The 13,840-nt window shown below is 38.6% G+C and overlaps 3 protein-coding genes across 5 annotated transcripts; all 3 read left to right on the forward strand.

Annotated features, from left to right (window-relative positions):
- The first annotated feature begins 1,698 nt into the window (after positions 1-1,698).
- On the forward strand, positions 1,699-2,853 carry LOC111372029. Its single transcript, XM_022994166.1, has 2 exons — positions 1,699-2,418; positions 2,488-2,853. The coding sequence occupies exons 1-2, from the start codon at positions 1,699-1,701 to the stop codon at positions 2,851-2,853; spliced, it is 1,086 nt and encodes a 361-aa protein (XP_022849934.1).
- Positions 2,854-10,390: 7,537 nt separating this feature from the next.
- LOC111372422 lies at positions 10,391-13,370 on the forward strand. 3 transcript variants are annotated; one of them, XM_022994766.1, is made up of 6 exons: positions 10,391-11,367; positions 11,462-11,570; positions 11,635-11,780; positions 11,869-12,644; positions 12,723-12,813; positions 12,908-13,370. In XM_022994766.1, exons 4-6 carry the CDS (start codon positions 12,373-12,375, stop codon positions 13,361-13,363), a joined length of 819 nt encoding a protein of 272 aa, XP_022850534.1. In that variant the 5' UTR covers positions 10,391-11,367; positions 11,462-11,570; positions 11,635-11,780; positions 11,869-12,372; the 3' UTR covers positions 13,364-13,370. The 3 variants fall into 3 exon arrangements, with proteins under 3 accessions (XP_022850534.1, XP_022850535.1, XP_022850536.1); XM_022994767.1 differs by lacking the exons at positions 12,723-12,813; positions 12,908-13,370 and having other exon boundaries at positions 11,455-11,570; positions 11,649-12,479; XM_022994768.1 differs by lacking the exons at positions 12,723-12,813; positions 12,908-13,370 and having other exon boundaries at positions 11,649-12,479.
- LOC111372030 lies at positions 10,513-11,151 on the forward strand. The gene has a single exon (XM_022994167.1). It carries the CDS (start codon positions 10,513-10,515, stop codon positions 11,149-11,151), a length of 639 nt encoding a protein of 212 aa, XP_022849935.1.
- Positions 13,371-13,840: the final 470 nt, after the last annotated feature.

The following is a 13,840-nucleotide window of genomic DNA, read 5'->3' on the forward strand; positions in this document are numbered from 1 at the left end:
TTTTTAGTTATGGACCCGTTTTGAAGCAATTGGAAAAGAAAATAATCAATTGGCTATTACATTGAGTTTGTGGAAAAAATCTCGCAGAATAAAAGATAGAAGATCAAAATTGAGGAGAAAATGAAGAGAATGACTAACTTGCATTACACAAAAGAATTGAGTACACAAAAACTTATTGGACTTGGGCTCCAAAATTGTATACAGAACAAGGGAAAACTTTAATATATATATACAAACATAAACCTACAAAATTTGGGGAGAAGCCGAAAATTGAGTGCTTCAGTGAGGAAAAGTCGGCAGCTGCTAGGGTATGCAAGTGGATTGCAAAAGCTGATTTTTTTAGAGAAAATACCCACAGAATTGGGCAGCTAATTGTCATTGGATGGTAAAAATTATTCACCAAATCTTGTCTACACATATGACCATGCATTTCATGCAAGTGGCTGCTGGAATTGGACTCTTCAATTGGCAATAAAATTGGGCAGACGGTGGGAATTAATTTGTGGCTGCATGGATTCATATATACCCATGACCCGAGGCAAGCAGAGGCGAAAATCATAAACTGAAGAGGAAAAAGACGGCAGCCAACTAAAATTGCGAGAATTAATTACGTTTGATCGATTTTTGATGATATTCTTCCACTTTTCTTTGTTTAATTTTTACATTATGTTAGGCTAAATTATTTTGTGCTAGGATTTGCAAGGAACCTTATATTATGAACCCTTAATCTTGAATTTTATTCATTTGACGTTAAAACATGTTTTTAATTATTGAATGATTGACATGGATTTTATTTTCTCTACAATTATGTGCGCAATAGTTGTATGAGATTTGTGACTTGTTTTACCCTCAAGAAATGGAAAATAAGTTAGACATTATGTTAATTGTCGTAAAGTCCGATAGGGGATAGAAATATACCGCTATGCTTTACGTGATCTTTAAGTATTCATAAATCTTTAATACATTTTTATATGTTCGCATTCGTCATAGAAATATAGTCGGATCACATGTAAAAATAGGTGTAACTCTACTCGAGAGAGATTGTTAAACAAATTAGAAATATTGGTCTTCATAATTAAATCGTGTTGTCAATTTTATAAAATTCGGATTAAAGAGGATTGATATAAGGGGATTCGGGATCCTAGTACGCATTTCGTTATTATATTTTTTATAAAACTCGCATTTAGTTATAATCATGCATTTAATTTAGTTAATTTAGGCTTTATATTTATAAGTAGGTTATTAAATTATAATTTAGTTAGCGAAAATATCAAGAATTCCTATTGTTTTGGTTAAGGTGTAGATAATTTAAATTTAAACTAATACAATCTCTGTGGGACGATACTTGGACTCAAAAGGTCCACTTTATTACTTGAACGCGACCCGTGCACTTGCGGTGTAGGATTTTACCTAATAAGTTTTTGGCGCCATTGCCGGGGATTGTATTTTAGTTTGATTCAATTTATCTTGGCACTAATTCGAACTTTTCTTTTATTATTATTTTATTTATTATTATTATTATTATTATTATTATTTATTTATTTATTTATTTTTATTTTACGGTTATTTTAGCACTTTAATTTTCTCTTGCATTTTATGCGAAATTCGAGGGACGGTGAACTGATACCAACTGATCCAGAAATCGAACGTACTTTTCACCGTAGGCAAAGAGAAGCAAGAGAAATAAAATAACAAGAGATGGCCAACGGACAGAATAATCCAATTATTCAAGTGAACGAAGAAGTAGTGGTTAATGAAGGAAACATGCTAGTTGGGGACTTTATGACCCCACAAATTATTCAAAGCCAATCTAGCATCGTTTATCCTCCGTTTGGACAACCAAACTTTCAGCTGAAGACCAACGTCATTCATTTATTCCAAAATGGACATCAATTTTATGGCAGGTCCGATGAAAATCCACATACACATGTCTCCCGATTTTTAGAGATGTGTCAAAACTTTAAATATCAAGGGATTTCAGATGATGCAATCAAATTGAGATTATTTCCACATACTCTATGGGATAGAGCGCTTGAATGGTTAGATTCAAAACATATTGCTAGTATCACCACTTGGAATAACTTGGCTAAAAAATTTTGCACTAAATTCTTCCCACCGGCTAAGATTACGAAGTTGAAGTATGACATATCCATATTTCGGCAGGAAGAAACCGAATCCTTTGATGAAGCTTGGAATAGATTCAAGAACATGCTTCGAAAGTGCCCTCATCATGGCATCAGCAAAGGGCTTCAGGTCCAATATTTTTATGCAGGTCTACTTCCATCTTATAAAAGTATGGTGGACTCATCATCCAATGGCTCCTTATCCACAAAGATAATTGATGAAGCTTTGGAGTTGTTTGAGAGAGTGGCTACTACCACAGCCATGTGGGCCTCTGAGCGTGTTGTTAACAAGAAAGTACCATGAGTTTATGAGGTGGATACGTATACAGCGCTGTCTACAAAAATTGACTCTTTGGTTCATAAGGCAGAGAGCATGTCACAGTCAGCCAATGTAGTACAGGCTAAAAGAGCAAGTTGTAAAGAATGTGGGGCGGATCACAGTACAGTAAATTGTCCAATTCGTATACAAGGTACGGAACACATTGATTTCATACAAGGGGGTCAGCGCCAACAAAATAATCCATATTCTGACACATACAATCCTAGTTGGAGGAAGCACCCGAATTTTTCCTGGAGCAATCAGAATCCCACTGCACCACATGGTTCTCAGTTTCAGCAAGCAGAGAAGAGAACTTCCTTGGAAGAAATGTTTGGTAAATTCATGGAAAAGACAGATCAGTACATGGATGCGAATAATCAATTTATGAGGAAGACTGAGACAACTATCTAGAATCAAAGTGCTGCAATTAAAAACTTGGAAACTCAGATGGGACAGATAGCACAAGCTATATTGGGCAGAGCACCAGGTACATTGCCAAGCAATACAGAGGTTAATCCCAAAGAACACGTCAAAGCAATTACTACTAGAAGTGGGGTCCAATTACCTGAGTTCCATGTTAAGAGGCCAACTGCAAATAAGGAAAAAGTACCCTCTACTGATGAAGAGCATGCAGAACAGACTGAACAAACAACAGATACATCTATCAAAGAGAGTTCAAATACACCGCAAGTTAAGGAAACTGCTCCGATTAAACCATACGAGCCACCAATTCCATTTCCTCAGAGGCTGCAAAAACACAAGTTAGATAGGCAGTATACAAAATTCCTTGAGGTCTTCAAAAAGCTTCACATCAACATCCCTTTCGCGGATGCTCTCGTTCAGATGCCTAGTTATGTCAAATTCTTGAAAGATATTTTATCTAACAGACGCAAGCTAGACGAACATGAGACTGTAATGTTGACAGAGGAATGTAGTGCCAGAATACAAAAGAAGCTATTTCCCAAATTAAAAGATCCAGGGAGTTTTACTGTACCTTGCACTATAGGTGATTATTATTTTGATAAAGCTTTGTGTGATCTAGGTGCAAGCATTAATTTGATGCCATTATCTATTTTTAGATAACTGGGTTTAGGGGAGGCTAAAGCAACTACAGTGACTTTACAGCTAGCTGATCAGTCTATCACGCACCCAAGAGGAATTATTGAGGATATCTTGGTGAAAGTGGACAAATTCATCTTCCCAGCTGATTTTCTCATTCTTGACATGGAGGAGGATAGGGATATTCCACTTATTTTGGGTCGACCATTTTTAGCTACCGGTAGAGCCCTTATTGATGTGCAAAAAGGTCAACTGATTTTGAGACTTAGTGAAGAACATGTCACATTTAATGTGTTCAAGGCCATAAGATATCCAGCAGAGTCAGACAGTTGCTTCCAGATCGATATGATTGATAATGCAGTAAATGATACGTTCCCGTTGCATAATCCACCAGATCCAAATGAGGCATGCATTGTACACTCTCAATCTACTCAATCTGATTCTAATGAGATTGAAACATGTGCAAGAAATCTTGAAGCTAATCCTCCATATAGGCGCAGACCACACTTTGAGGAATTAGGCACTAGTCCTACAAAGCCTTTGCCATCAATTCAAAGGCCACCTGAGTTAGAGCTCAAGCAGTTGCCATCTCACCTTCGTTATGCCTACCTGGGAAAATCTTCCACATTGCCTGTTATTATTTCAAACTCCATTAATAAGCTTGAAGAAGAGAGATTGCTAAGAGTACTCAGAGAAAATAAAATAGCTATTGGATGGTCTATTGCCGACATCAGAGGGATCAGCCTACAATCTGCATGCATAAAATTCTCATGGAGGATAATTTTAGACCAAGTATAGACAGCCAGAGGAGACTCAATCCAAATATGAAAGAGGTAGTCAGAGCAGAAGTTTTGAAACTTTTGGATGCAGGGATCATCTATCCTATTTCAGACAGTGCATGGATTAGTCCTGTTCAGGTTGTGCCGAAAAAGGGAGGTATTACAGTAGTGCAAAATGAGAAGAATGAATTGATTCCCACCAGAACTGTTACGAGATGGAGGGTATGCATTGATTATCGCAAACTCAACACTGCTACTCGAAAGGACCACTTTTCCCTTCCATTTATTGATTAGATGTTGGAAAGGTTAGCAGGTCACTTCCATTATTGTTTTCTCGATGGATACTCCGGTTATAATCAGATTTCGATAGCGCCCGAGGATCAAGAGAAGACTACGTTTACTTGTCCCTACGGCACCTTTGCGTATCGTAGGATGCCATTTGGTCTATGTAATGCTCCCGCCACATTTCAGCGTTGCATGATGGCCATCTTCTCTGATATGGTGGAAAAATTCATAGAGGTCTTTATGGATGATTTCTCAATTTTTAGTTCTTCGTTTGATGAGTGTCTTGAGCACATAAACTTGGTCTTGCAGCGGTGTAAGGAAACAAATTTGGTATTAAACTGGGAAAAGTGTCACTTTATGGTACAAGAGGGCATCGTGTTGGGGCATCGAATTTCAGCTAAAGGGATTGAAGTGGACAAGGCAAAGATTCAAGTTATTAAGAAGTTACCACCACCAACCTCGGTCAAGGGTGTTCGCAGTTTCCTTGGTCATGCTGGATTTTATCGGTGCTTCATAAAAGACTTCTCTAAGATCACTAAACCATTATGCAATCTACTAGTCAAGGATGTCCCTTTCAACTTCTCTGTAGAATGTCTATTGTCTTTCAACACTTTAAAGGAGAAGTTAATTTTAGCGCCAGTAATTGTTGCACCAGATTGGAGTTTGCCCTTTGAACTAATGTGTGATGCAAGTGACTATCCAGTGGGAGCAGTATTGGGACAGCGACGAGATAAATTTTTTCATGTGATCTATTATACAAGCAAGACATTGAATGATGCACAGCTGAACTATGCTACCACTGAGAAGGAACTTTTAGTTGTAGTCTACGCCTTTGATAAATTTCGTTCTTATCTTGTTGGATCAAAAGTAATAGTTTATACAGATCATGCAGCTTTAAAGTATCTGATGACAAAGAAAGATGCAAAGCCAAGACTAATCAAATGGGTATTACTTCTGCAAGAATTTGATTTAGAGATAAGAGATAAGAAGGGAAGTGAAAACTTAGTAGCTGATCACCTATCCCGACTTGAGCATGGAGAATAGGAAAAGTCAGTGAACATAAATGAGATCTTTCCAGATGAACAGATTTTCAATATAGAGGATGTACCTTGGTATGCTGATATAGTGAATTATTTGGCCAAATCCATTATTCCACCAGACTATTCAAGTCATCAAAAGAAGAAATTCTTTTCTGACTTGAAGTATTATTTTTGGGAGGACCCTATTCTTTAAAGGGGTCCAGATCAAATTATTAGGTGGTGTATTCCTAAAGAAGAGATCCCTCAGATACTCGAGCAGTGTCATTCATCTGCCTATGCTGGACACTTTGGCACATCAAAGACTGCCGCTAAAATTCCACAGTCTGATTTTTACTGGCCATCGATATTCCGAGATACATTTGAATTTGTGAAGAGGTGTGATAGATGTCAACGCACGGGAAATATCTCAGGAAAGAACGAGATGCCTCTGAATAGCATTCTGGAAGTAGAGCTCTTTGATGTGTGGGGGATCGACTTTATGGGGCCATTTCCCTCATCATTCTCGAATCAGTATATACTTGTCGCCGTTGATTATGTTTCTAAATGGGTGGAAGCAATAGCATTGCCAACCAATGATGCGAAGGTTGTAATTGGGTTCCTAAAGAAGTATATTTTCACCCGTTATGGTACATCTCGAGCTATCATAAGTGATGGGGGCAAACACTTTTGCAATCGTCAGTTTGAGTCTTTGCTGGCTAAATATGGCATCCGACATCGTATAGCTACCCCTTATCACCCTCAGACTAGCGGTTAAGTTGAAATCTCCAATCGAGAATTAAAGCGGATACTGGAGGTAACAGTGAGTTCTTCAAGAAAAGATTGGTCTAAGAAACTTGATGATGCTTTGTGGGCTTACAGAACGGCTTTTAAAACAGCTATAGGCATGTCTCCTTATCGTTTGATTTTTGGAAAAGCATGTCATTTGTCAGTTGAATTGGAGCACTGAGCTTATTGGGCAGTCAAGAACTTGAACTTTAATTTAAAGGCCGCAGGTGAAAAGAGATTACTTCAGTTGAATGAAATGGATGAGTTTCGATTGGAAGCCTATGAGAACGCAAAACTCTACAAGGAGCACACAAAAAAGTGGCATGACATGCACATTCAAAGAAGGAAGTTTGAGGTTGGACAACAAGTTTTGCTGTACAATTCTAGACTCAAACTTTTTCCTGGTAAATTGAGGTCTAGGTGGTCAGGGCCATACACCATAGTCAAGGTGCTTCCTTATGGGACAGGTGAAATAACACATGAAAGTAAAGGGACCTTTAAGGTTAATGGACAACGGTTGACTCCATATTGGAACGGTGAATTTTCGAAAGAAAAATCAACCGTTCAACTTGCAAAACCAGAATGAATGAACAAAAAGTCGAGCTCTAGACTATAAATCGAGCGCTTAATGGGAGTTAACCCATTCTTCTATCTCCTTTTGCTATTTTAATTAACTATTGCATTACATATAGTTTTATGAACTGCATTAATTTAGGAATTCATGCATTTAAATGGGTAGCGTTGGACACATTTTAAGTGGTACTTTCAGACCTGCACCAGTAACTTAGGCATATTTATTTATTAAGTTCATTTTATTTTGACATGGTTATCTAGGTTCATCGTTAACATCTTAGCATTCTATTGATTTTACATTGATGTGATATGCATCTTTAAGATGGTACCTAAATCTCAATCTTTCTTGGTATGAATTTATTGCAAATATTTACCTTTTGTATGCTATCACTAATATTTATTTTGAATACTTGAAATAGAGAATTAAAGCCTTACAACAAAGAATAGCTACAGCTGTCGTGATACCTACCAATTGGAGCAGCCTGATCATTCATTGCATCCATTTACCCCGGGGAGTTTCTGATCCTTACCCTTTACTTTGTTTAGTTTTGCTTCTACATTGGGGACAATGTAGTATTTTAGTTTGGGGGTGGGTGAGTATTAGGATACTTAGAATACATACTTTTCAACTGCTAATCGAGTCCGTATAACTGTTAAAAAAAAAAATTGTTTAGTAGCGTTGACGACTTGCCGTCTATGAAGATATTATTTGTTTGAATTGAGTACATATTTAGTTAGATGCCGGATAACATCTTAACTTGTACTTTTACTTTAAAACTTATCCATGTTAGATTTGATTATTTGAGCACATAGACATATTGATTTATCACTTATGTTGGTACACAATGTAATTTTTGTGGAATTGTTGATGTTGTTGACTTAGATTTGAATAAAATTCCTGAGTACCTTATTTAGAAACCAAACTGAAAAGAAGCAGTTTGGGGGTGAGAAGGTTAGTGCTTGTCTTCATAGAAGTCCGATGGTTTGGAATTCTCGGATCCCGGCGTTAATTGAAAGGGTTGAGTTAAAAAGTCTAAAACGGGCACTGATCATCATACATTTTACTTCTTTTCGTAGTCTTTATGACCCGAGTGATTAAGCCTGTAAGGGTCTTTAAAACCTGGTGCCTTATAGTCGTCTGACTCGGGAGTCATCGGCCTAAAACTCGCTACAGGGGTCATCTAGAAAGCTAAATGGAAAGAAGCTTTGCACATAAGAAAAAAATAAAAATAAAAATAAATAAATAGTTGGATTCTCATATCAAAAGAAAAAGTAACACATCTTCTACTTATCTTCGTAGCCTTTTTGACTCGGGTTATTAAGCCTGCAAGGGTATCTAAAAACCTGATGCCCTATAGTCGTCTGATTTGGGAGTCATCGGCCTAAAGCTCGCTACATGGGTCATTTAGAAAGCTTAATGAAGAGAAGTCTTGCACAGGAGATGTCAAAAAAAAAAATTTTTTGAAGAAGAAAAATTGAGATATAAATTATCAAAAGTGAGATGTGCCTAGTAATGACTTTGAGATTTGAATTCTAGAGATTGGCGGTGTGGTTATGAGAAAGACTTACTATCTCGCTTCCTAGGTTTACAAGTATCTAATTCTTAGCACTTGTGCGGAAAAATGCATCATAATGATTTTTAGGAACCCCTTTTGTACTAGAAATACCTCAGGACTGGAGAGAAAAGCATAAGGAGTGATTGTTACACGAGAGGTGTGAGGAAAAATGACCACAAGAGAGTTGGGACTATTAATAAATCAACAACACTTGATTGGTTGTATTCTAATATAGGTGTTAGTTCAATGTTGGCTAATCTCACACACACACTAAATCGAGCATCGGATAAGTAAAAAAAAAAAAAAAAAATTATTTTTGATGTTTTTTGGATCTTTCTAAAATATTGCTTAAATTCAAACCTGAGACATATAGTAATTAGTTCAACGTTGAGTCTTTTATTTATGATTTGTTAGGCTAGAAATGTGTTATACTTAAGTTTTATTTTGTTTTGTTCGAGGACGAACAAATGTTTTAGTTTGGGGGTGTTTGATAAGTGCATTTTATGCACTTATTCGGACTACATAATTAGGTCTTTATGTCGTCAAATTATCAATTTTTACCTAACTTGTGTTAATTTTCTTTTGTTTTTAGTTATGGACCTGTTTTGAAGCAATTGGAAAAGAAAATAATCAATTGGCTATTACATTGAGTTTGTGGGCAAAATCTCGCGGAATAAAAGATGGAGGATCAAAATTGAGGAGAAAATGAAGAGAAGGACTAACTTGCATTACACAAAAGAATTGAGTACACAAAAACTTATTGGACTTGGGCTCCTAAATTGTATACAGAACAAGGGAAAACTGTAATATATATATATATACAAACATAAACCTACAAAATTTGGGGAGAAGCCGAAAATTGAGTGCTTCAGTGAGGAAAAGTCGGCAGCTGCTAGGGTATGCTAGTGGATTGCAAAAGCTGATTTTTTAGAGAAAATACCCACAGAATTGGACAACTAATTGTCATTGGATGGTAAAAATTATTCACCAAATCTTGTCTACACATACGACCATGCATTTCATGTAAGTGGCTGCTGGAATTGGAATCTTCAATTGGCAATAAAATTGGGCAGACGGTGGGAATTAATTTGTGGCTGCATGGATTCATATATACCCATGACCCGAGGCAAGCAGAGGCGAAAATCATAAACTGAAGAGGAAAAAGACGGCAGCCAACTAAAATTGCGAGAATTAATTACGTTTGATCGATTTTTGGTGATATTCTTCCACTTTTCTTTGTTTAATTTTCACATTATGTTAGGCTAAATTATTTTGTGCTAGGATTTGCGATGAACCTTATATTATGAACCCTTAATCTTGAATTTTATTCATTTGACGTTAAAACATGTTTTTAATTATTGAATGATTGGCATTGATTTTATTTTCTCTACAATTATGTGCGCAATAGTTGTATGAGATTTGTGACTTGTTTTACCCTCGAGAGATGGAAAATAAGTTAGACATTATGTTAATTGTCGTAAAGTCCGATAGGGGATAGAAATATATCACTATGCTTTATGTGATTTTTAAGTATTCATAAATCTTTAATGCATTTTTATATGTTCGCATTCGTCATAGAAATATAGTCGGGTCACATGTAAAAGTAGGTTTAACTCTACTCGAGAGAGATTGTTAAACAAATTAGGAATATTGGTCTTCATAATTGAATCGTGTTGTCAATTTTATAAAATTCGGATTAAAGAGGATTGATATAAGGGGATTCGGGATCCTAGTACGCATTTCGTTATCATATTTTTTATAAAACTCGCATTTAGTTATAATCACGCGTTTAGTTAATTTAGGCTTTATATTTATAAGTAGGTTATTAAATTATAATTTAGTTAGCGAAAATATCAAGAATTTCTATTATTTCGGTTAAGGCGTAGATAATTTAAATTTAAACTAATACAATCTCTGTGGGACAATACTTGGACTCAAAAGGTCCACTTTATTACTTGAACGCGACCTGTGCACTTGCGGTGTGTGATTTTAGCTAACAGGGAGTTGAGACGGATGGTGGGGAAAGCTACTTGGAACAGTAGCTTTGAGAGTTTTACTGCGGTGTTGGAGCAGCTTGATGATCATCACGGAGATATGCTGCGACAGTCCTTCTTGTGGCCACTGTACCATATGCGAGATGTGCAGTACTCAGGACAGATCATCGATGCACTTCTATGTCGGCTTTTGAGACCAGTCGACAGCGATTCCCTCCACTTCGACCTCGGGGGCAAGGTTGTCAGTTTCTCGATTTATGAGTTTAGCTTGATCGCTGGACTGAGGATTACGGGCGACTATACAGCCATTGAAAGAAGCAATAGGCTGTACGAGACGTACTTTCAGGAACATGGGTCAGTGCATCTACCCGAGTTGATGGTCGCGATTAGGGGGTGCGATCAGATGTTAGATAGATTGAAGCTTGGGCTGGTCTACATCCTCGAGAGTGTGATGAGGTGTCATCATAAGAAGACTGCCATCGACATTTTTCATTTGGAAGTTGTTGACGACATTGATGCGTTCAACAGCTATCCATGGGGCCAGAGATGCTACGAAGACACCGTACATGTTTTCACCAGATTACACTCGAGGCCCAGGGGGTCAATACGTAAATACGATACATATGGATTGCCCTTAGCGGTGCAGCTAAATGTTTAATATAATTAAAGTTAAAGTTTTAGTATATTGCATATATGCATAATAAGTGTATGTGTTGCAGATTTGGGTGTATGAGACAGTCCCTGCACTGGGAGCCCGCTTCGCGAAGCGAGAGGAAGGGAGACACGATGCCCTCGAATGCATCATTGGAGATCGTCGCGAGCGGAGGGATGTCCCACTGGGAAACAGTTATCGGCCCTCCTCGACGATCCTCAAGTAAGTATTATGCATTTGTGATTTATATTATACGTAGTTTAAATCTGTTTACATGATCGTTAACTAGTTCAAATGTTAATACGTCAGCTTGAAGTCATACCTGAGTTGACGCCGTTGATGGAGGAGGAGGATCGAGGTCTTGTGCGGGATGTAGGTGTTCCGAAGACGAGCAGATGTCTGATCCGAGTGTGGATCGAGATTGGGTATGTGAATTAAATATAATTTATTGAATATCGTCGACGTATAAATTTATTTAATAATTTTTAGTGTTATTTATATAGGAGGGCGGTTCAGCTGATCGACGATCACCTCCGCCGAGGGTATCGCCGCCACCATTGGCATCACCTCCGCCGAGGGTATCGCCGCTGCCATTGGCATCGCCTCCGCCGAGGGCATCGTCGCCACCGCTTAGGGTATCTCCTTCTCCCTCGTCCAGACACGTCCCCCGTGTATTGCCGACCCACACTGATGATTTGTATGCCCGTCTGACTGGATTTATAGTGGAGAAGGTCGGCGCGCTACGACAAGAGTTGATGGAGAGGGTCGATGATCTGGGACGAGAGTTGACAGGGAGGGTCGACGATCTGACGGAGAAGGTCGACTATATGACAGGGAGGATTGACGATCTATCCCATGATGTTGGAATGCTACGATCTTGCGTTGTCGACCTTCAGGATGCGGTAGCAACACTTAGAGGAGATTTAGCCGCTAGGCGATGGGGGGACAGAGGGGATGGTGGAGATGATCGAGAGGGTGGCGGAGATGGTGATGGAGAGGGAAGTCATCCACATTTTTGGCATGACGAGACATTAGAGTCATTCTGGTTGTCTATGGAGGGGGATAGGGTGGCCCCGATGGGGGGACGACGGGGGAGGCACCGATGGGAGAGACAGAGGAGGTGGCGACAGAGGAGGAGGCCCCGATGGGAGGGGCAGAGGAGGTGGCGACAGAGAGAGAGGCCTCGATGGGGGGGCGGATAAGGTGGCGACGGAGGAGGTGGCCACGATGGGAGGGGCAGATGAGGTGGCGACAGAGGAGGGGGCCCCGGAGGGTGAAAGGACGCCCATCGTGATTGAGGGTAAGAGACATGCTGTTGATGAGACGGAGCAGGTGGTCGGCAAGAGGTTGAGAGTGCCGTCACAGTACGTTATTTCTCCCTTCACCACTGAGGCCAAGAGGAGGACGTTCATCGATGGGACGTACCCGAACTTATTCAGAGAGGTGGACAATGCCAAGTGGAAAGCATTCGAGACGGAGTGGAGGAGAATTATCCCCGGGTAAGTATTGTATGATTTTAATAAAACACTGTACGCTAACTCGTCTATGCTTATTTTAACATTTTCCTGTTTTTTCAGAGCTACCCGCATGATAGGTAACCGGACGGTCTCGGATGCTTACAAGTGGTTCCACAATATCATGACTGCAGGAGTTTGGCTCGCCGACGATGTAAGTGAACTATTCATTTTGTGTTTTGTATGTATACGTCACTTTGTGTTTATTAAATGAATAACAAATAATTTTTTGGTATTTCTTGATGCAGCACATCGACTTGGCCATGGACTTGCTGCGAGATCGAGCTCAGAGACATCCAAAATCATTTGACGTCCATGGTCGAGTCATATTAAACACCGAGCTCCTGCGTGCCGTTACCATAGAGTATCAGTCGCTCCAACTTATGGGTAACGAGTACACGGTGCTCGAATATATGCTCGAGTGGGTCATAGTATTGTCGCCGAGTGTCGGGGGAAAATCATGGGAGAGTTGTACACATATGTACATTCCAGCGTGCATCAATAGGCATTGTGTTATGCTGGAGATCGTTTTTGTTGACACGACTATATATGTGTATGATCCAGATCATTCATGTTTAACGCAAGGCCAGTTGGAGCAAAACTTGGAGTCCGTAGCTGTAATTGTTCCTATGATGGCCAGACAAGCGGGGATGACTGTACAGGATAGATTGCAGATTGTTCGGAATACGACGACATCACGATAGTCCGTAAGGTAAGTGTTTGAACTTTGTTGTTTTCACCTTTCAGATTTAGTTTTTTAGCTACACAGTATTGAACTGATCCATTCTTGTTCAATTGTAGCGGCGACTGCGGCATATTTGCCATTAAGTACGTTGAATTTTTAAGTATAGGACATAAGGTTGATGAAATCAACCAATCGTGGATACAGAACTGGTAAAAGAAGTTAGCATGTGATTTGTTCGAATTTAATGGTGACCCGTAAATTTGTATTAAATATATGTAACATTCGAATAGTAAATTTAATTATTTTTTGTGATTATGAAATAATTGTAAATTTGTATTCAGTGTATATAACATTCACATTGTAAATGTAATTATTTTTTTATTCTGAAATAAATTTAAATTTGTGTTCAATGTATATAATTATTTTTCTGTAAGTTGATTTTTTGTTATTTTACACATATGCTGAGAATGGAACATTTTTCCATATGAATCATTGT

This window comes from Olea europaea, chromosome 23 (genome assembly GCF_002742605.1).
Source record: "Olea europaea var. sylvestris chromosome 23, O_europaea_v1, whole genome shotgun sequence".
NCBI lineage: Eukaryota > Viridiplantae > Streptophyta > Magnoliopsida > Lamiales > Oleaceae > Olea > Olea europaea.

Bases quoted from the DNA above. Each gene is read 5' to 3' on its own strand.
- LOC111372422 (XM_022994766.1), top strand. From the start codon at position 12,373: ATGGGAGGGGCAGATGAGGTGGCGACAGAGGAGGGGGCCCCGGAGGGT. The intron at 12,645-12,722 runs GTAAGTATTGTA...CTGTTTTTTCAG, and splicing joins TGGAGGAGAATTATCCCCGG to AGCTACCCGCATGATAGGTA. The intron at 12,814-12,907 runs GTAAGTGAACTA...TTCTTGATGCAG, and splicing joins GAGTTTGGCTCGCCGACGAT to CACATCGACTTGGCCATGGA.
- LOC111372029 (XM_022994166.1), top strand. From the start codon at position 1,699: ATGGCCAACGGACAGAATAATCCAATTATTCAAGTGAACGAAGAAGTA. The intron at 2,419-2,487 runs GTACCATGAGTT...TTGGTTCATAAG, and splicing joins AGCGTGTTGTTAACAAGAAA to GCAGAGAGCATGTCACAGTC.
- LOC111372030 (XM_022994167.1), top strand. From the start codon at position 10,513: ATGGTGGGGAAAGCTACTTGGAACAGTAGCTTTGAGAGTTTTACTGCG.